The sequence below is a fragment of the Callionymus lyra genome, chromosome 9, assembly GCF_982586985.1.
Source record: "Callionymus lyra chromosome 9, fCalLyr1.hap1.1, whole genome shotgun sequence".
NCBI classification, from domain to species: Eukaryota; Metazoa; Chordata; class Actinopteri; order Syngnathiformes; family Callionymidae; genus Callionymus; species Callionymus lyra.
The window spans coordinates 24,132,152-24,156,567 of NC_141826.1; the positions used below are offsets into that span (position 1 = coordinate 24,132,152).

The 24,416-nt window shown below is 37.6% G+C and overlaps 1 protein-coding gene across 1 annotated transcript; it reads left to right on the forward strand.

Annotated features, from left to right (window-relative positions):
• Positions 1–2,740: 2,740 nt before the first annotated feature.
• Positions 2,741–22,773, forward strand: LOC148072336 (protein diaphanous homolog 1-like). Its single transcript, XM_087799970.1, has 10 exons — positions 2,741–2,838; positions 2,915–3,009; positions 3,595–3,696; positions 4,093–4,332; positions 4,620–4,749; positions 5,591–5,715; positions 5,812–5,976; positions 6,182–6,314; positions 12,799–12,888; positions 21,878–22,773. The coding sequence occupies exons 2-10, from the start codon at positions 3,001–3,003 to the stop codon at positions 22,060–22,062; spliced, it is 1,179 nt and encodes a 392-aa protein (XP_087656096.1). The 5' UTR covers positions 2,741–2,838; positions 2,915–3,000; the 3' UTR covers positions 22,063–22,773.
• The last annotated feature ends 1,643 nt before the right edge of the window (positions 22,774–24,416 follow it).

The following is a 24,416-nucleotide window of genomic DNA, read 5'->3' on the forward strand; positions in this document are numbered from 1 at the left end:
ACTGTGAAAAACAGGATGAAGGGACTCTTTCAGAACCGGGGTTACTGTGGAAACCCCTGTATTCTTCTTGTGTCAAACATGATCACTCCCCAGCACACACTCTTGTAAAGACACCAGTGGAAAGTTGGGACGTTTAAAGTTTAAAGGGAGCAGGACTACAGCTGTTGCTATTGTCTGGGCGAGCCGTGGCCGTCTGCCCGAGACGGACAAAGAACTGACGTCGACTCGTCCCTTTAAAACTTTTAAAATCCAGGTTTTTTCAGATAAACAATAAGAAAACAAACTGGTTTAACTCATTTTTTTTTTCCAACATGTGTCTGGTCTTCTCCAGAAGAATGTCTGACCACGTGTTTACCGCTGGTGAAACTTAAAACCAGTGACCTCGCTCCCAGTTTAGACGATCTCCAGCTCTGGAATGTTTCGTCGAGGAAAAAAAGTTGTGTAAAAGTTTAAATGTTCTTTATAATCTCTCCTCCAGAGAAAAAAGTTCAACATGTGATATCACTTAGTTGGTCGCGGCAGCTCCTCGACTATCAAGAGACAAACGTGATGAAAGAAGATAAAAAGACGAATGTTTTGTCTGTGGAGAGAAAAGTTTTAAGAAACTTTTTATTTTTAGTTTAAGCTGCAAATTAACTTCTCCACTGTTTTTTTCCCTTATAAGGAATGAACATGTGAGAGGAAGAGAATAGAGGGGGGGGTGAAGGACGGATGGACGCAAGTCTGCTGACACTCAGACTCCTCTTTGTGTGACACACACACACACACACACACACACACACACACACACTAAGTTACACATTGACAGTGAGTCTCACTGCATGACGACCCTCTGACCACTGCATTGATTTAATTAAATACAGGAGTAAGATATGGCGGAATGTTGTGCACACATGCACACACACACACACACACACACACATCTGCTTAAAAAAGTTCACACACACATCCCTCCCCCCTTTTTCTCTCCAGTCATCAGTTGGTGCAGCTGTTTGGAGGCGAAGACAAATATTTGGTTTCAGGAGAAAAGAAAAAACATCTGTGAAGTTCATTAAAATCCTTTTTTAAATCATTAAAACTCCAATATAAACAACAAACAAGGGTTTTAAAAACTCTCTCTCTTTCTCTCTCTCTGTCCTCCTCCTTTCCTTCATCCCCCCTGCTTAACAGCACGGTGCAGTTTTCCGAGTTGGCCACAAGGGGCGCCATCCGTCCACAAATGGAATAAAGCCGTCTGTAAAAAGCATGTGAAAAAAACCCACAGCGCAGCCATTTTAAAAGCCTGTGCTCTCAGACCCCATTTTATGAATCAGATGTGATGTCAACGTGTGTGTGACTGATTTCATTGGCCAGAGCTGCTGCAGACTGTAGTCGGTGTGAACGCAGATGCTCAGACACCCACTGACCTAGTGACGGAGCAGCTCTCATCCCTTCCTAACTGGATTATTAGATGGATGTAGAACACCTGAACACTGTTTACTCCTGAGTGGGATCCTAATCACACTATTTATGTGTCTTTTTGCAGTAATCCTTCCCATTTGATTCTGAAATTGATCATTAAAATGAGTTAATTTACAGCTAAATAATATAAAATGTGAATCAATTATTTTTTTCAATATATTTCTTTAAGTTATCTGTCATCATTTAGGAAAATATTAATATATTTATTGTTTTCCAGCTGACCCATTTTGTGAAATATTACCTTTGGAAAGTTTCTAAATTAAATGATGAATTATAGAAAAAAAGATTTACGGAAATTAAGTTAATCGCCTGGAGACAAATTGGACCTTAATGTCTCTGTCAATTGATTTCTCTGTGTGCCTCCCCGTTCCCAGCCAGCGGCTAAATTAAGAAATGATGAACTCATTACGAGGCGGGGAGTTGTTAAACAGATTGTCCCTGTGATTGGTCTCCGTGGAGACAAAGCAGCGTTTGATGGAGGAATATAAAGACCGTTTATACTCTCGTATCTGTGGCTTTCCATCTTCGTTTCCCGTCCTTAAGTGACAAGTACAGCCTGTTCTTGACCCTTTTTTTTTTCATCTTAATATTTCATGTCACAAAAATATATCCAGTCCTTATTTATTGTTTGTTATTATGGATGTTTATTATGTGTATTCAATACACAACTTTTTGTGACTTTTGTGACTCCTCTTTTGATGCTTTTATTTTGAAATGATGTCTAGTTATGCTTGCGCTCGAAAGTATTTGTTGAAAAATATAAGCTTTTTGTAAATTATGAAAGAATAATGAGTATCACAAGATGCAGAAAAGAAAGTTCTAAAACTGGACTCTTTGCATTTATTAGAGTTTATTTGTATTTAAATGTGTTTATTTCACAACGTGCGTCATCTTGCGTTAATCATGATGTGCACGTAAATGTTTGGCAAAACAAAGAAAGTCAAAACTCCCGACTGAGCGGTGGTGACGGGTTGAATCTGGTCCAACATACGTACTCCAGCCTGAGTCTACACAGTCGACCTCGGACTCGCAAAACCCCCCTGACGGCAACAACGCTGACCTTGTCCGAGCACATTTATCACAAGTGTCGTTGCCAAGTGTGAATGTGTCATACATTGTCTTTTGTCACGCCATATTACTGTATAAGCGTGTGATTTAAAGAAGACTTGAGTCATGTCCCTTAACAAGCCCTAAAAGCATCACTAAATAAGTTTTTATGTTTGTTTTTATAGAAATGAAAGTGTTTAAAATTATCATTTTTTCCATTTGACTCCCCAGCTAAAAAGGAGCAGGACGGTCAAAATGAAAATAAGCAAGTGCAGAAGAAGAAAGTGAAGGAGCTGAAGGTGATCGACGCAAAGATTTCTCAAAACCTTTGTGAGTATTAATTAAATCGACAGTTTGACTGGGTTTTTATTGAGGTTTAATGGAGTTCATTTTTGTGTCTCGACAGCTATTTTCCTGGGATCCTTCCGCGTCCCGTACGAAGAGATTAAAAGCTCCATCCTGGAGGTGAACGAGAAAGTTCTCACAGAGTCGATGGTTTCGGTAAGTCTTATTGAGCAAGTATTTATTTTATAAAGTGTGTTAAAAATCAGTGAATATCTCTATAATGTGTCCTCATAGGAGCATATTTTATTCGTGCACCCGATACTTGAAAGACTTTGACTTATTTTGCCACATTGAGAGGCACAATCTGCACCATCTTGCACTCATTTTTACTCTTTTCAGTAAAAATACAGAAGATTTCTACAACAGCTACCAAATGAAAAGTTTAAATTTTGAATCCAAATATTGAGAAAGAAACAAATTTCTGTCTGTAAAATAAAGCCTCGAAATAATGAGCAAGTAATATCAAGTTTAGTAATTATACCTTCTTCTGCTGCTTCTTCTTATTCTAAAACAGATAAATAAAAAAGTACACACCAGACGAGTCTTAAGAAGTTTAGGCAAATTTATTCTCTTTTTTTCTTGTTTTCCTTTAGTGACTCATGATATCATGTTGTTATTATCAGGAACATTCAGGGGCAGGAGATGGAATTAAAGTCAGAACATTCCCCGATAAGGGATGACATTGTTGCCATAGAGAGCGATAAAGCATTTTATTTTCCCTTTTTTTTGTTTTTCCTTCAGAACCTGATAAAGCAGATGCCGGAACCGAAACAGCTGGAGGACCTCGGGGAGATGAAGGACGAGTACGAAGACATGGCCGAGTCGGAGCAGTTCGGAGTCGTGGTGAGGACAAGAAAAACAAGATAAAATAAAGTAGATACTAATAGCTTTCAGTGGCCTCCTGACTGGTGAAACGTCTGATACGGACGTTAAAATGAGGAGCAGGAATGACGCATGGATAAGTCACACCACAGCTGATGAATTGTAGCCTTGTGACCGAGACAAAGATCTGTCGTAATGTGCAGTGAAACGACCGCATACAGCATCAAAACAACTTTTTTTTAGCCATCTTTAGTGGCCCCTTATCTCTTGTTTCCTTCCCTTTAAATCACCTTAAGAGACTCTTCCTGCTCCAGAATAAAATGTACTTCCTGTTACTATCCTCGTGTTTCCTCTCTCTACCGTGAACATTATTGTTTGGAAGAAAAAGTGTTTTTTTTTCCTCCTCCTCTCCTCCAGATGTCCACGGTGAAGAGGTTGAAACCGCGGCTACAGGCGATCCTCTTCAAGATCCAGTTCGACGAGCAGATCAACAACATCAAGCCGGACGTGGTGTCGGTGACGGCGGCCTGCGAGGAGCTCAGGAAGAGCGACTCCTTCACCAAACTCCTTGAGATCATCCTCCTGGTGGGGAACTATATGAACGCCGGGTCACGCAACGGGAAGTCGTTTGGCTTCCACATATCATACCTGTGCAAGGTAAAGAGAAACACCAGGGCACTCCGCTTTCCTCCCACAGTCCAGCGATCAGACGGAAGCTGTGAAATAAAAATAGGTTTTCATTTATGCACATTTTAACAACTTAAATTCGGCTCTTATAAGTAGTTAACGAGCCTTGTTTTCTATCTCCTCTTAGATGAGTTTAAGTGCTAAGAAAATAACTTTAATATGACTTGGATGTTGTCAGATTACGCTCTACAGAACGTCCTGTGTGAAGTTGTCTTCATCTGATCATTTTAAGTCTCGTTACATTGTCTCTCGAACAGCTACGGGACACAAAGTCGGCGGATCTCAAGCAGACGCTTCTTCACTTCCTGGCTGACGTGTGCCAAGAACAGTATCCTGAAATCATGAGCTTTCCAGATGAGCTCATCCACGTGGAAAAAGCCAGCAGAGGTATTTCAAATCCTCCATCTTGTCTGTATAAACCCTCATATTACCTCGTGCTGTACACACTCTGCACCGGTATGTTTACGTATAAGGAGAATTTAACATGTATTTGAGGAGTGACTTCCTTGTTTTGATGCCCTTTTTTAAACCTTCAATTATGTCTTGTGCAATTGAAAATAATCTGGGTTTCGGTGTGAACAGCGAAAAAGGTTCACACCAAGTACGAGTAAACAAGCTGCATATTTCCCAGAAAGAGTTCCCAGATCAGTCTTTTCCACGGAATAAAGACATTGCAAAACACATATTTGTGCAGAAGAGTTTATAATAAGACACATCTTTGTCCCCCCCCCCCCCCCCAACATGTTTTAATAATAAAAAAAAACACCAAAAAAAAAACCAAATGAATTTAAAAGGCTACAAATGAAGAAATATTGAATGTAGAACATTTTTAAAATGTATTTATTGGAAAGATAATCAAGTTTGTGTTAATAAAATGAATACGTTTTAAAAATATTCAATATTCTTTTTTATAAAAAAAGTAAAAGAAACAACTTTCAATACAGACCTTATTGAATTAAAATATATATTTTTAAAATCAAACGTTTAGAACAGACCTAATTAATTAACAATTAACAATTAAATATTCTGATGGAAGTTATACACTTCCATAGAAATAGAACCCTAACCCTTATAATGACACTGCTTGACTATGATGTCAATGACAACTTTTTTTTTCAACAATGTTGTTGTTTTTTTTATATAATATTTATTTTATAAATGCCCGGCTATGTGTCAACAAGCCACTAATGTTTTTACCAACTGTATTTTTTCCTTCTGTCACGAACAGTGTCGGCAGAGATGATCCAGAAGAACCTGGAGCTGATGGGTCGTCAGATTAAAAGCCTGGAGAAGGACCTGGAAACATTCCCTCCTCCGCAGAGCGACAAAGATCAATTTGTGGAGAAGATGTCGATATCCTGATCAGTCGAGCTAATGATCACCAATAAAAAAATATATCTTAAGGGTTGATGACGGTAAACGATATTTCCCTTGACCTCATGTTCTCACAACTTTGTGAGCGTTTCCCACGAGCAGTACGAGAAGCTGGACATGCTGCATAAGAATATGGAGAAGCAGTACTTGGAGCTGGGGGAATACTTTGTCTTCGACCCCAGGAAGGTCGCGGCGGAGGAGTTCTTCGGCGACCTCAACAACTTCAAAAACATGTTCCAGGTGTGTTCGCCTCAGCAGTTCAGCTTGTTGATGTGTAAACAGATTCCTGCTGATCATAACTTGTTTCATCTGTTATGATGAACCGTCTGTTATTAAGTTGTGTTTGCACACATCCTCCGTTTCTCTTGATCTGCAGTTTATAGAACTCCCTTCCTGCGGGCCGACATTCTCTCCACGTAGGCTGATTTGTTTGTGTTCCCGACAGCAAGCGGTGAAAGAGAACCAGAAGAGAAAAGAGGCCGAGGAGAAAATCAAGAAAGCCAAGTTGGCCCGAGAGAAGGCGGAGAAGGAGAAGGAGGAGAAGCTGAAGCGGAACCAGCTCCTGGATATCAACACAGGTGAAGCAAACATGTCACTCATCCGCCCCCAGGTTTGTTATCATGAGGAGAAAAATGCAGCCGCCATGTCTGCATTCCCTTCATGTGCCTGTTGGGGGCAGTCAGAGTCCACACTTGAATCAATGTGTGTGTGTTTGTCTGTGTGTGTGTGAGAGAGAAGGAGAGAGGAGGAGGAGGGGAAACATTTAAAGACCAGAGTTAATTCAATGTTGATGACCAGCGTGTTGCTGGAGAAAAAAAACAACAACAATGAATCTTTTCAGAGAGTTCTTCGGAGGACATGATAAACTTGCTGACCTCTTTTCTCTGGATGTGAGGAGAAGCTTCCATCGTCCATTATTGAACTTTTTGTTTAGCCGATTTAGAGCTAAAAGTTGAAGTGATTTCAATTCAATAGACGCATTTGGCCAATTGGCAACTCAGAGGCACTTTTTCCTCTGCTCTGCCTGCTTTGACCTAGATTGAGTGCATTCTTTCCCTTCATTCTGTGCACGACACTGCCAGGACTAGTGAGCCAGCATAGACTTCATGTGCAGCCTGTGTGTAAACATTTTAGTGTGTTTTATTAGTATATATGTATATATATATTGTCCTGTGTTTCTTTGTGTCCTAATGAAAAGTCTTCCTGGACTTCCTGCTCGTCCACAAGCTTCTCTGTTTTTATTTTCCCAAAGGTTGTCTTTCCATTTATTTTCTTTATTAATAATAATTGCCTTGTTGATCTATGTAACCTTCAACTCTTTAACCCTTGTGTTGTCTCTGGGTCAAGTTCAACGACCTCTCTGGCTTCCAGAAATTGACGAGGATTCACCTTGACCCAGAGGCAACACAAGTGATACCACAAACATATTTATTTTCGGGCCTCCGGGTCACCTTGACCCAGATTTGACAAGGGTTAAAGGTCAACTAATAATCAACTCTCCTGACATGTAGTGAATGTTCTTCCTCTCCAAGATGAAGTCCCTCATCATGACCATGTTTTACACTTATTACCGTATTTTTCCGCACTATTAGGCGCACCGGATTATAAGGCGCACCTTCAATGAATGGCCTATTTTAGAAGTGTTTTCATAAATAGTTTGCACCGGATTATAATGCGCATAGAATAAAAGATACAGTCAAACGTTTGACTGGGGTTGCGTTATGCAACCACTAGATAAAGCTGTGCTAAAGGGAACGTCGACGAAACAGCCAGATAAAGTCAAACTTTATGTGCATGTATGACATGTTGAACGCACTCGCTCAAACCGGTGGCAGTAATATCACGGCATAGACGTCCGCCATGATGTGACGTGCGTCGTAAATCCTAGTCCCCCTGATGAGGCAAAGAAGTAATCCCGACCACGGCGTGTCGGGGTAGAGTCATGAGTCAAGTGTTAGTGAACAGGTCATCCACCAGGTAATGTTCATATATAAAGAGCCCTGGATTATAAGGGGAACTGTTGTTTTTTGAGAAAATTATCTTGGCTTTTAAGTGCACCTTATACTATATCAAGTCTGACACTATGGTGTGCAGTACAGGAGCACCTCAGGGGACAGTACTGGCCCCTCTCCTCTTCACCATCTACACTTCAGACTTCTGCTACAACTCAGAGCTGAGTCTCGTCCAGAAGTATGCTGACGACACTGCCATTGTTGGATGCATCAGGGACAACAGCGAAGACGAGTACAGGAGTCTGATACGTGACTTTGTGGACTGGAGTGAGAGGAACCACTTGCAGCTGAACACCTCAAAAACCAAGGAGCTGGTCTTGGATTTCGGGAGGTCCAGGACAAAGCCACGTCCAGTGTCCATCAGAGGCGACGAGGTGGAGATAGTGGACAACTATAAGTACCTCGGTGTGTGGATGGACAGTAAACTGGACTGGTCCTGCAACACAGACCATGTGTATAAGAAGGTTCAGAGTAGACTGTACTTTCTGAGGAGGCTTCGATCATTTAACATCTGCAAGAAGCTCCTCTGCATGTTCTACCAGTCTGTGGTGGCCAGTGTCCTGTTCTATGCTGTGGTGTGTTGGGGTGGAAATGTGTCCAAGAGGAGTGTCAACAGGTTGGAAAGGTTGATCAGGAGGGCTGGTTCTGTGGTTGGAATGAAGCTGGACTCACTGGTGACAGTTGCTGAGAGGATGTCGTTGAACAAACTGCTGTCCATCATGGATGATGACAGTCATCCTCTGAACACTGTCATCAGTGAGCAGAGAAGCAGAATGAGTGCACGAATGCTCCTACCCAGGTGCAAAACAAATAGACTCAGGGACTCATTCATCCCTCGGGCTATTAAATTGTACAATTCTGAGTTCGGGGGCAGGAGTGGAGTGAAAGTATCTGGATGTTCTGTTCCATGTTAGTCTTTGTATCTTTGTCTTTGTTGTTTTTTTTGTTTTTTTTCCTTGACCTATGTTCTTTGTCTTTGTCTTTAGACTTAGATTGTGTCATCTTGTTCTTCCTCTTTATGTTCTTCTTACTTTATTTTTTTATGTATTATTTTTTATTGTTTATGAAAAATTGCTGGCTATTGGTAAAAAACAATTTCCCAAAGGAGACCTCCTGAGGGATCAATAAAGTTTTACCTTACCTTACCTTACTGTAGTGCGGAAAATACGGTACTTTATAAAGCTCTGAAATCTGGGCGAACGAGAGGTTACGAGAGTCCTTTATGATGTTATAAAGGCTTCACTCCTCCTCCAGCCAGCTGTTATCATGCCCCGCTTTGTTTATACAACATGTCCTTGGAGGCGGAGACTTCCCTTATGGATACGAGTGACAAACCTTCATGATCGACCAATCAGAGCAGAGTGGGTGTGGTTATGGTCAACAAGATTTAATATCCATATAATATAATAATATTATAATCATAATATATAATTAAAATATTTAATGTAAGCACTTTGCAGTTGTGTTGAAACAACAACTTTGTGTTGATTTAAGTGTGTGTTGTTGTGATGTGTTCTGGAGATTAAATCTTGTTGACCATAACCACAGCAAGGCATCCATACGGGAAGTCTCCGCCTCCAAGGGACTGGTTGTATAAACAAAGCGGGGTGTGATTACAGCTGGAGGAGGAGTGAAGCCATTATTACATCCTAATGGACTCTTGTAACCTCTCGTCCGCCCAGATTTCAGAGCAAATTATAAAGTTACATGTTGAAACAGTGTTTTCAGTGGGCGGAGCTTAAGATCATTTTCTAATGTCAATATTTCAATGAAAAGAGAGTTTTGTACAAACACACACTGATGATACAATAGAGTCACGCATCACAACAACACACACTTAAATCAACACAAAGTTGTTGTTTCAACACAACTGCTAAGTGCTTACATTAAATATTTTTATTATATATTATAATTATAATATTATTATATTGTAATTATATAGATAAATAATAATTAATTATGTATATATATATATATATATATATATATATATATACACATATATATATACACGTATATATTTATAATGAATTATTATTTATCTATATAATTGTAATATAATAATATTATAATTATAATATATAATAAAAATATTTAATGTATATATATATATATATATATATATATATATATATATATATATATACACGTATATATATACACGTATATATATATATATATATATATATATATATATATACACGTATATATTTATAATGAATTATTATTTATCTATATAATTGTAATATAATAATATTATAATTATATATATATATATCAGCTTAATCTAAATATTTAGGTAAAGATTAAATATTATTAATTAAATTAAAGGCAGCAAAAAGGTTTTAGCTATTATTTACATATACATTTGTATTCCTTTTGTGTTTTCAAAAGTTATAAAAAAAACATTTTATTCATTAAGAGGAATTAAAACGTTAATATAAGAAACAAAACAAGTATAAACGTTTTAAATAAAACATGTAAATATTATATTTGTCATATTTGTCATAATCCATACAGTAATTTAAAAATAAAATATCCGTTTCCATCAAGTTTCATATTCAGCAGCAGGAGAGTGAAGCACAAAAGACTCTTTGTTCAAATCTCTGCTCCGACACATTTGCATACAGGTGGTAACTCCAGGCATTTGACCTTTAACTCATTCAAATAACTTTATTGAAATGACACTCCACAAGTGCCCACACATGCACCTGGTCTTTGTCCCTGGATTTGTTTATTCCTCCACTTTACCAACGTTCAGGTGCAGGAGAACTGATCTGTTCTTTGTTCTCCTCGTTCCTCTCAGAGTCTTTGTTTCCCACCAACCTGCTCTCACACTTTGTGTTGCTTATTAACCCACGCAAGGTCGACTGTTTCCCAGTCCAGACCCGAGGTCACTAGTGGAATCCCCCCTGTGAGTGATGATGATCATAGATCATATTAATAGGAACCGAAAACATCATTGTTTTAATTCAGAGTATTATTCTTGAGGCTCTCTGCTCCTCCTCAGTCATCGCTCCGTCCTTTTTTTCTCTCTCTTTCTCTCACGACCCGGAATCATGTGCAGTTCCCTCCTGCTGCCGATAGAGGCCGCTGCCGCTCGTGAGAGTTGCCGTGGGATGGCGTCGCTGTGATTGTGTGTTTTTCGTCAACGCCCCCCTCGTATGCCTCCGACCGACACTAGGAGTGCTCACGCTCCACGCATGAGTCCTGCCGGTGGTTGTTGGGGGAGGGGAGGAGTTGAGCAGCAGATGCTGTGGTTAGGATTAGACTTTTATCTCGGGAGGGGCAGAGAACAGGCGGCTAGAGAGGGAGTGGTTGGTTTACTCACTAACTGTAGTGTTTACTTTTCATTAACTGCTGTATTCCAGCGGATTTTCTCTGTTTCTATAGTGTGTTGAACCACTAGAGGCGCTATTGACCTGCTTAAGATGAAGTTGCATAATCATTATATTATATTCATATCTTTTTTTTATTGTACTGTATGAATTCTAAAAATAATCTTTTTAACATGATTTATATACCTTTATTTACTGTTTAATCATAGACCTCTACGCCTTCTGTTCTATCTATGATCTCATTGTTTATTTTTAGTTAAAGGCTTTGGAGTCAAAAACATTATTTTGTTCACTTTAAACTTGTATTTATGTAGAATTATGTTTGTGCGTTTCTTCTGCTGGTTCATCCAAACCCTGTGATTATGGGCGAATGGAAAAAAAAAAAAATCTGGTTGTAATTCCCATGAAGGAGGAGGAAAACATGACCCACTTCCTGTGCGCCGGCTGTGCAGTTTCCTCTTTTCGACGTTAAGTGGTGCACGTGGGCTGTGGAACTGACTGGCAAACACTGCAGAACCATCTGTCTGCAGGATTATTGTATCTTAAAGTGTGTGACTGAGGGAGGTGGCGACGTGAACCTCCGACCCTTGACCTCTGTGTATCCCTCGCAGACCCCCGGCTCCAGGTTAAAATGGATACAATTAAAACCATCTGCTTAGGCAGTGACACTCAAATAAATCTCACTTTTTGTCCTGAGAGAGATTTACAGTTGATCCTCTTTCTTTAGCCCAGCTTGGTTACTTCAAGAAGTCACTTTAGAGAATAGAATTAGAATGAAATAATGTAGAATAACACCTTCCTAACTTACAATTACTACTAGTTTAGTTACTGTAATTCATGCCTAGTAGTTTCTTCTTTTAAAGTATAGTTTTTAAACTCATTTGTACCTCTTAACTTTTTAATTCTGTCTGTTGTTTTTCACTACAGCTGTAAGAGGCGCCTTAATTATAAAATGTATTGTTATTTTATTTTATTACTATATAGCAATGGTACGCAGGTAAATTTCCTCAGGGGCCCCATTATAAATTGTGACTGTGAGGGGCCGTCAAGCCAAAAGAGAAGAGCAAAATGTGATGGAAGAAATACTCTAATAAAACATCAAATAAACCTAAATATGGGAATAATGATAAAAAAATATATAAAATAAATAATGCAAATAAAATATTCAATCAAATTATTTTGAGGGGCCAGAAATATTCTCCAAAGTGGAAAAAAACGTCCTAAACATATTACTTTAGCAAGTTTTATTTAGAGTAAAATCATTAATTAATACAAAATATAATTGTTAGTTGTCGCTGACATAATGGGGGCAACATATATACAGTCAAAGGGCGGTATTCAGCTCCTGAGTCCTACTTTTCCCATGTCTGCCACATAGATACAGCTTTATGTAAGTTTAAAAAAAAAGTGATTTTTATTTTAATTTATGAACCAACACTAGTGATGAGCTCTAACTCTTGTCGACTGCAGCTGAATACTGTCTCTGATTTGAAGGGCGTGTCCCTCTGATGTACAGGTCATAAGCCTGGTAAGTGCAGCGTGAAACTGGGTCACTGCTCATGTAGGTTAATGGTAAGTTACCAACATGACCACGTGGCTGCAACACTGTGTTCCCACGTGTGCAAACAGGATGTTTGTCTGACCTTTTGTTGTGAAACTCAAAAAATCCAAATGTATTGAAGGATGATTAACGGATTATGATCTGTTTGCAGGGGGTGACGAGACCGGCATCATGGATGGACTTCTGGAAGCTCTGCAGTCTGGTGCTGCTTTCAGGAGGAAACGAGGTCCTCGCCAAGCAGGTACACGTCTTTAAATCACTTATTTCTTATACTTTCTATCACTTTAAATAATATATTTCTTATATTTCTATTACTTTAATGTATTTCTTATACTTTTTATCACTCTTGTGTTTACACTAGTTGGTTAAATGAATGTGAGAGTAAACTGCTATTTAAAATATAAAAAAATATTTCAATAACGAAACACTAAGGTCAGTTTAAAAATAAAGTCAAGAATTATTGGAATTTTTAGTCAATTTTCTCTTTTGTTAATAGTCAGAAATAATTTGTAATTTGCATCTATGATATCATATTGTATCTCGTATTTCTTGTTTCAATTTCTTGTGACAATAAGTGTGAAGTTTGAGTGTTAAAAACTAGCTGAACAAGCAAACAGGCTTTTCTCTGAATATAGTTTAGAAACATTAGGTTCAAGTCACAACTTCCTATAAAACTTTATTTTGGAGCAGTTTCTTGCCGAAAGTAGCTGTTGTTGTTGTTGTTGTTGTTGTATTTATCTTGATAACCACTTTTTTTTTAACAAAAAGAAAATCTCATATTACAAACATTCTCAATGAAGAACATGAACAGTGCCTTAAATTAATTCATTATAATCTTGTAATTCTCTTTTTCTTATTGTGCATGTGTGGCGTATACAAAACAATCTGTGTGTGATAGTATAAAACTTACAAATATACTGATGAGATAAAAAAAATGAAATAAAATTGAAAAAATAAATATACGAATAGCTTTATCCAAAGTTTTTCTCGGTTGCAATATAAAAAAAAACTGAATATAGTTAAAACTAAACTACTATAAAACAAGAAGACTCGCATGTTTCTGAAAGGTCTAAAAATAGAACTTTGTAATGAGTGACTTGAATATTTTTAGAATAACTTGTCAATTGACTGATTAAAGTATCATCATTTTTGACTGATTTATACTAAACATCTTTGGTCAATTTGGGTTTATTTCCTGGACAACAATTGCAGGACTAACCTGATATTTTGAATGAAAATGTCGCACACATGTCGCCAAAGAGTTGAGTAGAAGCGTAGCTTACAGCTCTTGTGAGAGCTCCAGTGCTTTAAGTTTAGAACAATTGTTGATGCTGATGATTTCTGGAAGGAATGTTATAATATTTCTGTGTTTAATAGAAGCATAAAGTGTCGGTTTTTAACCCCGAAAAAGCTGTGAAGATATGTGTGTGGCTGCTTAGTTTCAAAGGAAGTTCCAACCCCCCAAGAATTGTTAAAATCAAGCCAGGATTTGCCCTCTCCACAAACGTCCTGTAGCTCCTGCAACACGATCCCAGTGTAAGATTATACTTTTATGAACCTACTTTAACCATATGTGGAGACGGATTCCACACCTCCGGACGTGCAAGTGTGTGCGGTGGCGAGCGCGGGTTAGTGCCTTTGTGGGTCGTGCATTCACACATGAGGGAACAAGAGAGCTGCAGGAGAAAATGTGAAACCCAATCCTCCTTCCAATAGAAGCCAGATGTGAAGCCGTGTACTCCAGAGTGAAGCTGCCTCCAGTCTCTCTGCGTTTCATTGTCCTTCAGTGTTGCTTCAACAATAGTGTCTCTTTGTTTGAGTCACGATCTGATGATGGGAATATGTTGATCATACTCATCATGGATGTGGAGAGTAGAGGAGCTAAGAGGAGGAAATGTTAAAAAACAAGTCCAGGGGCCCTCTTAAAGGTCTTGTAAATCTTGCACACTACTGTTGGTCGTTTCCTTCTCCCCACATGGCTGCGACAGCAAGAACCCAAACCCTTAAAATGAATTAGTAAGACCCCTGTTTGCTTTTCTAAGTGATTAAAGTGGTGGTAAGTCGAGCTTTCTGTCCAGCAGCAGCTCATTTATGGCCAAAATACTTCCCCTTATAAGGTGTTTTATCCTTGTGTTTGCAGGCTGAGGGATGTATGCACGTTTTATATGGACATTCTTTGGCAACACACACATCTCGCTCTGACATAATCGCAACCTCGCTCAGTCGTTTGTCTCCAAAATCTATCCTCAAGCTTCTCTAGGAAAGATTTAAGAAATCCTGTTTCCAGTAAATAAAAGTATAGTTAATAGCTTTCAACTAACAAAGTGCTGCATTAAAATCAGGATCTACTATTTAATATAAAATAAAATGGATTAAACATAGTTGGGTAATGAATGATATCTTTAACTTGGCACGAAGATGTCGTTTTTTTTTCACCTTTTTATTATGTGTTTGACAGGAACGAGTCACAAAAATACATTGAAACAATATATTGTCAGAGAAAATAAACCATTTCAGAGTCTGCCTTCAGACGATTTCTATTATTAGACGAACCGAAGCACAAACAGGCAGTAAAACGTCGGAGGATAAACAGAAACATCCTTCGCAGCTGTGCGAGTCCACAAAGTTGAAGGAATGAAAACGCAAACGTCACCAACAGCCCATTGTGCTGCGATTTCGTGGTCATTGTGTCACAGCTGCCGGACTTAATGGTCGGGCCACGAGGCTTCGGAAGGGTGCACGCCGTTCACCTTTGACCTGTGCCGCAGCTCACTTTGAGCGTGTTTGTGTCGGCTGTATGGAGCAGACAGACTGTGGGCACCCCTCAGCTGTCGAACCCCCGAAACCATTCAGACGCACGCACGACAGATGCTCCTCTGACACGGACATACCATCACATGCAAACACAGACGTGTTCTCCTCGGGAACGCAGACATCCTTGAATTATTTATCAGTTCTCGCTCGCCATCAAGGCCGGGGTGTGTCCGAATCTCTGTCTTATCAGCAAAATTTTTTATTTTTTTTAAACCGGAGATTTGTTCATGTACAGGAATGACGGATCCAAACACCCATCTGCTGGGTCGCGACCTTTTATGCCAGCACGACCAATCACAACAGGGAAGCCCCCAGAACAAGTTACCAAAGCAAACAAAGGGGGCACACGCTTCGCAGACGCTCCCCCGCAACCAGAAGAAAGAGCCGAAGATTGGTGCTCTCACAGATGTTCCCCCCCCCCACAAAGACGATCGATCTCTCCATCGCTGTAGCAACTGTGACGTCACAGACACACTTACTAGCGAGACAATAACCCCCCCGGTGCTCCCCGGTCGAGTCATTTTACGACATTGTCGGAGTTTATCTGCAGACACAACCAATAGCAGCAGGTGGTGGATGACCCTTATGCAGGGTTACATTGATCCTAAAGAAAAGGTCTTAAATCTCATTAGATTAATTATTCGAAAAATAAGGCCTTATTCTGCAATAAAACGTCTTAAATCAATATTTCAAACTTCTTAAAATGTGAACAAAAGATGAGTAATATTTGTGGTTAGTTTCGTGTCTCAGAATATTTGGTAAAATGTATACATTTTAAAAATAATCACAACAGCAGAACAAAACACTGGTTGCAGTCCAGATGCACGTAATACTACTACTGTAATATATTTTTCTTCATGGCTGAAAGCGATAACGGGCAACTTGTTCAAGGGACATTCTACTTTGTGTAGATTTGTTTCCTGAAACCTGCTGGATTGGAGTCAAGGAAAGTTAAAGGTGGACTTTAATGTCATCTTTATTTAAGTAAAATTGTCCCTAAACCCATATATCTGACATTTCCGTTGATTGTCGAGTTGTTTATAAACCTTGAAATGGCATTAAAAAGTATTTTAAAGGATTAAATTTAACTTGCATTTAAGTGATAGTTCACACTGAATTCAAATGTCACACATTTTCCGCTCATCCTCATGTCGATTTAGGGTTGGGATTATTTTCAGAGTCATCTGATACTTTTCTGAGTTACTGAAGAGAATCCCTGGTAAAAAAAAACTACCAAATATTCTTTATCTCCCTTTTCTATTAATGCCCCGTCATGAGAAATTGTTCTGAATAGTTTTCATTTAATCCTTATTTGAATCTTGTTGTTAGCTTAGTTAGTACCTCAGGGTAATTCAAAATGATTTTTATTAAGGTTAGCAGTACAAGTATTAGGAAGTATTAGGAAGTGTTTTTTGAACAAACAAAGGTAAGCACCGGTCGCTTCAGTCTTGTGAACGTTCGAAAACAACACAGATTTGTCAGAAGAAATCCTAACCCTTACTCAGCGAGGGTGAGTAGGAAATGTTTTGGTGAAACTGTCCCTTTAAGGTGCAGGAACCCTGTTATGACCACGTTGCCTGTGCTACCCCGTTTGGCCTGAAGAGGGCGATGTCCAACCCTGCTTCATCAGACGCACGTTTGGCAAACATCCTGTTATTATCATGTAGTACCACATGAAAATGTTGTTTACCATCTTGAGGAGTGAGCTTCACTCCAACAAAAAGTGCTGAGTTCTGGTTTAATCAGTGAACTCCAGCTGCCCCACACACTTTCTCTCATTACCCTCAGGTTTCCTCCCCCTCCCTCATAAAAGCAGCACGTCCACAGCGCACAGTAAAGCTTTTCTCTTAACAGGAAGTCATCAAGTGCTTTGTGGCTTAATCTATGCCAGATTATCTCTTCACTTCTTCTTATGCCACAGGTCTCTCTCTCTCGCTCTCGTTTTCTTACTTGTAAACAAGCCTTTGTTGTGCGTCTGGACGCCTAATTTCCAAGCGCTGGGAGTCCAGGCATCACGCCAGCTTCATGGATCGTTGACTCAAAAGCCAGATTGCGCCGAGATCTGGATCCGACACGCATGCACCGAGTTTCCTGTGTGGCACATGTTGAGGGAGTGCAGCGTGTCACACTTTCTCTGGGGAGTGTTTAAGTTAGATCCTTAATCGTGCGCGAGAAAATGCGTTATTTTGATTATTTAATAGACAGAAATCCATGGAAATCTGAAGATTGAAGCAAGAATATGCATTTAAAGCATGAAGATATGTCGGTAAACCTCAGTTGAACTCTGAATTGAAGAGTTTAATTTAATTATTAATGAGTTTATATTGTCCGGGAGATCAAACTGTCGGCACCAAGTCGGCCGTGACGCGACCAGAACTTCGGGCTGCTTCACTGCAGATTTAAACAACGATAGGAATCTAAGCTGCGACGTCTCGACTTCAATAAACAGAGACTTGTTCCCATGTTGCTCGAGTGGAACGAACTCTGATATTTACACGGGAGGTTTGTGTTTATGACTTGAATGTCAACACGTTAAGTTTGATTTGTTTTCTTAAAAGAAATATTTGATTTTGGAAATCTTTTATTTATTCATTTAAATTCCTCTTTTAAAAAGCTGATCGTTAAAAACCAACATTTTCTTTTCAAATGTGTTTTATATGTAAATAAAAACGTAAGCATTACATTGAATTGGTTGTTACACAATAGAAAGATAAACGTATAATATGTTTCATATCTTATTTAATTTTTTTCTATTTTTTCTGGTAGTAAAATCTAAAACCAACAAAAGATACATGTCAACTTTAACTTGTTTATTTAAATTAAAGTGGATACAAAGTATTGTATAAAATAAAAAAAAGTTTCATCTACAACTTTGCAGTGAAGTCATCGGTGCTGCATTCAAGGTCTCATCCTCACTAGGAGTTTATGACATTTTCTTCTTTTGGTTGTACTACCAAACTGAATAAGATTCAACTTCTAAAAGTCAAGATCAAGATATTGGAGTATGGATAGTTTTATTATTAAATCATGACTGAATAATCAAATAAAAATAATCAAATGAAATTCAAGTCATCACTTTGTATCATGTAACGAAGGGTCATCTCCTATTTTTTAGGTGTCCTGACCTGAGCTCACGTGACTTCTTTTTTTAATACTAAAATATGTAACTTTTTATACGTGCAAAAAGGAAAGAAAAAAAACTGAAACTAAAGATGATAACAATGTAGTTTGAAAGGGGGTAGCAGGAAGGTAAAAAAATGTGTTTAAATTCATAGTTTTTAACTTTTCTTCAGTTTGTTGCACAACTATTGCTACACAGATATTCATATAACCACATAATATATAAACACTACATGCATATCTGTATATACTTATATGTATATATATATATATATATACATATAATGTTAATATGTATTAATGTAAAATTATTAAATCATACAATGTATATACATATAAATATATATATCCCCGTAAAAGTAAATGTAATAAAACGCAATATAACATTGTATAACTAGATATACAAAGATACAGTATATATTCATATACTAAGCAGATATCTCATTAAATACAACAGGATGAATCTGGGATCAGGATTTTCTTAGCTATTTGTGAATCTGGAGATACTGTCGTTCTCTTCTTGCTTACAAAAAGTCATCTGTTCTCGGAATGTAAGAATCTGCTCCTTCTTTTTATTTCCAGACTCGATTGTGTCTCTGTCGCAGCTAATTCTGGAGACCTGTCCGGTAACTGTTGACGCGTCTGCCCTGTTTTTTTTTGTTTGCCGTGACGTTGCACACATGCATGTTTTGTGTCTTAACCGCTAGCATCTCAAACCACATGAGATGCTAAACTTTTTCGCTCGACGTCGTGCGTCACGAACGCCGCGAACACGTGACGCGGCGAGAGTGAAAAAGTTGAGATTACGAAGCGCCGTTGAGCACAAACACAATCTCCCACTGACCTATATTTTTCAAAATGGCCGCCGTGCAGCGCAGCTGTCCTCCCACACAGGAGGAAAGAGAAGAAGAAAGGGAGGGCAGGAGATGAAAGAGAGGAGTAGCGAGTGTCGGCGAGAGAGAGAAGGGAAGCAGCAGGTGGAGTGAACAGAACGACGGCGTCCTCCGGGCACGTTCTGTCTCACTTATCCCTCCTCATCGCCCATTGGGCGACTCCAGTGTTTCCGTTAAACTTCCTCCACGGTTTCATGCTCTCGTTTTTTTCATCCCTTCAAGCTGCCGAGCTGAGCTCGACACCCTTTGTCTTCCATCTGTATGTTTTCCCGTCCTGGTAATCTGACAGTCGCTGCAGCCGCTCCAGATTCATTTAATCCAAACATTCCATTAAGCTGCTCGTGGTTCACGTCGTCGTTCAGAACCTCAGGAAGGTTTTGTCGCGTGGTTTTAACAATAACTGACCTGTGTTTGTTTGCAGTGAACTAATTGTGTGTTTGTGTTTGCAAATACTAAATTCATTTGAAATTATTTCGGGCTGCACAATTCTGAAATGATGGAACTGCGGACTGGTTCTGGTCAGTGACGCGTTCGAAGCATATTATTGATCTACAAGATGTTTATTTATAAAAATAAAAAAAAGAACAGATTTTCTCGAGATCACATAGCTATTTTTTTTATAAACTTTATATTTGTTTCTTTATTTTGGCAAGACAAGATAAAGTTGACACAAAGATAATTAATTTACTTAAACAAGTACTAAATACAATTCAAAGCTCCACAGATGGAGGTGCTTATTCTTTTTTTTAAATAAATAACTTTTAATATTGTAATGTTTTTTGTCTTGTTTTAATGAATTGATGTTATTATTATATATATTTTTTAAACTAGCACTTTAAAATGTTGTTGTCCAAATGTGCTATACAAATAAAATCTATTATTTTGATATATTATCATATTATATTTATCATATTTTTAAATGTATTATTATTCATTTATTATAAAAAAAAATATTATTATTTTATTTATAATTGTTTTTTATTTATTTTTATTAATCATTTATCTTTGTTTTTTAATATCATTATATTTATGATTGGGTTTTTAAATTTTTTTATTAATCATTTATTATTGCCTTTTTATATTATTATTATTATATTTATGATTGTTTTTTTATTTGTATTATTTTTTTAATATTATTATTATATTATTGTTTTCATTTATTTACATTATTCATTTATTATTGTTTTTTCTATTATTATTATTATTATTATATTTATGATTGTCTTTTTATTTGTGTTATTTATTTACTATTGTTTTCTTAATATTATTATTGTAATATTTGATTTTTTTATTTTTCAGTTATAGTTTTGTATATTAATATTATATTTTTTATATTTTTTATTTTTATTGATTAATTATTATTTTATTTATTATCGTTTTTATTTAATTAATAATTTCCTTTTTTTTCTTTTTTTTTAAATTATTATATTTATGATTTTTTTTAATGTATTTAGATTAATCATTTATGTTTGTTATATTTTGTTTTTTATATATTATTTTTATTATATTTATGATTTTATTTTTATTTTCATTATTAATTTATTATTGTTTTCATTTATTTATATTATACATTTATTGTTTTTTCTTTTATCATTATTATTATATTTAGGATTGTTTTTTTATTTGTATAATTTATTTATAATTGTTTTCTTTATATTATTATTATTATTATTATTATTATTATATTTGCTTGTTTTTATTTATTATTCATTTATTATATTTTTTATATTAATATTATATTTGCTTGTTTTTATTTTTATTGATTTATTATAATTTTATTTATGATCTTTTTTATTTTATTAATCATTTACTATTGTTTTTTTTATATTATTATATATATATTTTTTCATTGTTCATTTATTATTGTTTTTTATATATATTATTTTCATTATATGTATGACTGTTTTTTTAATTTCCTTATTCATTTATTAGTGTTTTTATATTATTATTATTATATTTATGATTGCTTTTTTGTGTTTTCTTTATCCTTTGTTATTATTATTATTTTTAATTCTTTTTTTATTATATTTATTAAACTATTATTATTATATTTATTTTAGTTATTATTGTTATTTTATTCATTATTATATTTATTAGAACTACTTATTATTATTATTTTATTTATTATTTATTTATTTTGTGATAATTGGCTAAAAGGGCTTTTTTAGTTTAATATTTTTTTACGAGCCTCATCAGGGCCACGTACATGCAGTCAAACACAATAGGCCCTGCCCTTTGCAACACACTGTTGTGTATTAATTGTTTTGTTTTATACGCTCATAAAGTACATCAGCCTGTGGTTGTGCAGCCCGGACGACATCACTCACTTTAAAAAAAAAAAAAACTGGAATAAAAGCTGACCTTTATTTTTGCTGCGCTGACATCTACGACTTCCTCTCTCAGCCAACCACAGACGAGCCGGTCACGCCGTGACCAACATCCTGGCCAAAGAGCTGATGCAGGAGGACGCGGCCTCGCCCGGAAAGCTGCCCCTCAAGAAGAGCAAGATGGACGACAAGCAGCCGGCGATGGAAGGAGCCGACTCGCTGGAGGAGCTGCTGGAGGCCGCGCCCTCGCGCTCAAGCTAGGCTAACATCAGCGCTAGGCTAACATCAGCGCTAAGCTAACAATAGCTTCTCATCATTCCAGAGACTCCACATGTTTTAGAGCACATTCACTTATAAAGAGCTTCATGGGTCACCCTGAGCGCGCACACACACACACACACACACACGGGGTGCACTCACTCTTAAAATTCCAGAAATAATTTGTTTGTAACACATTGTTTATGACCACTTTGCTTTTTTTTTTGTATCGCTAATGCATGATGGGAATTTGTGATTTATTAAGTGCCAACTGGACCAGCGTCTTGTCATCACATGGGTTTGTGTATTAGTTTGTTGTGTTAACACATGTATGGATACACACTTGTGTGTATGTGTGTGTGTGTGTAGGAAGATACACCTTCCGTGAACACGATCTTGGAGCTGAGGAGCGACACACACTGGAGACTATAACGATCGCACACGTGTGTCACACACACTTAGAGGAAACTTTATCATTCCCACTGATTCAACGGATCCCAGCGTCACTGTAATGAATGTTTTCTAATTTGATTTTGTTATAATTATTTTTAAAAATTCTTCTTTTTTCTATGCGAATTTTTATTGCTGTTTTTTTTTTTTTAATGTATTTCAATGGAGATGTTTTTTTTGTTTTGTTTTTTCCTTCAGATTTCTTCCTGTAAAACGCACATAACGACTCTGTTCCAACGCAGATCTATTAAAATGTCCGCAGTAGCTCCATGTGTTTACGTTCGGTCCGTGTGTTTATGTCTTGTGTTCGTTTCCCCCACAACAGCAGGAACTTAAAAAAAAAATTCGGGAGCGGATTCGACCACATTTTTTTCCGCCAAACTTGTGACTCAAACCCACTGCAGAGGAATGAGTGGAGCGAGTGGGAGAAGGAGCCGCTTTTCAAAGACGCATTCCATGGTCGGCTGTGGCTCCGGGGCCTCCAGATAGTTTCCAAGATGGACTCCAGCATGATCCCTGGCAAGAGTAAGTCAGTGTGTGTGTGTGAGAGAAAGAATGATATGTGGACAAAGGAATAGTTGATGTCATACTTTTCTACCATCCTTTCTTTGAAGAGCCTTGACACAGGATTTCTGTTTTCATTTTCCCCCAAAATCTGCCCATGACTCGCTGGTCGCCAAGAGGATGTTAAAAAAAAAAAAAAAGAAGAAATCATTTCATAAAATGTTCGTGTTTTTTGGTATCCCTTGAGGTGTCTCTGGGTCAAGGCCCGAGAACAAATGTGTTTGTGGTATCCCTTGTGTTGTCTGTGGGTCAAGGCCCGAGAACAAATGTTATTGTGGTATCCCTTAGGGTGTCATAGGGTCAAGACGACCCGAAGGCCCGAGAAAAAAATGTGTTTGTGGTTGTACCTTGTGTTATCTTTGGGTCAAGGTGAACGACCTCCACCACTGCGTATGTATTTATGGATGCCAGGGAGGTCGATGACCTTCACCCAGAGACAACACAAGGGATACCACAAACATCATTTCATAAAACGTGATTCAATGTCATTGTGAATGGAAATCTACCCTTTTTAGTCGTAACACAAACATGGACAACTTTTTATTCATTCATTTTCTATCGCTTTATCCCTTGTGGGGGTCACGGGGAGACTGGAGTCTATCCCAGTATCATAGGGAGAGAGGCAGGGGGGGACACCCTGGACAGGACACCAACACAATACAGACAACAATTCACATACACACTCATACCTATGGACAATTTCTCCAAGTTCTCAATTAATCTCTGTATGTTTTTGGACTGTGGGAGGAAACCGGAGTGCCCGGAGTAAACCCACACAACACACAGGGAGAACATACTAACTACACACAGAATATATAGCATATATAGCATCTGATCCTTCCTCACTAAGCCTGAGTCAGAGTTGGAACAATCCAACTGAAAGATTTCCAGCCTCCCAAAAACGATCCCTGTTGAGGTTGACCAGTGTTTCTCACTTGATTCTAGGAATTTCTAAAAAAAACGACCACAAACCTTAAGGCGGCACTAAAGACGGAACAGACGGTCACTCCCTCATCTCAGATGTCATGTTCTCCACTCGCTTTTAGTTTTTTTTTATATACATAGATTTTTTTTCTCTCCCCGTTTGAATTTTGGTCACATGCTCAACCCACAGGCCTGAGACAATAATGAGATCTATATTTAGAACGTTTACGTCACATGATCTTCAGATGTGCTTCAGGATGTCAGTGATTTGTTTGCTTTAAACATCTGATGCCGTTAATGTGATGTTAGCCTTTCACCTAATTTAGATGAAGAGTTTATGTTCTCCTCGTGGTTGATTCATCTTTTGCAAATGTGTTGTCATAGGAATGAGTGACTGAGATTTTTGTCTTTTTAAAAAC

Coding starts and splice junctions, on each gene's coding strand:
- LOC148072336 (XM_087799970.1), top strand. Junction 4,750..5,590: donor CGTGGAAAAAGCCAGCAGAG/GTATTTCAAATC, acceptor TGTCACGAACAG/TGTCGGCAGAGATGATCCAG. Junction 6,315..12,798: donor GCTCCTGGATATCAACACAG/GTGAAGCAAACA, acceptor ATCTGTTTGCAG/GGGGTGACGAGACCGGCATC.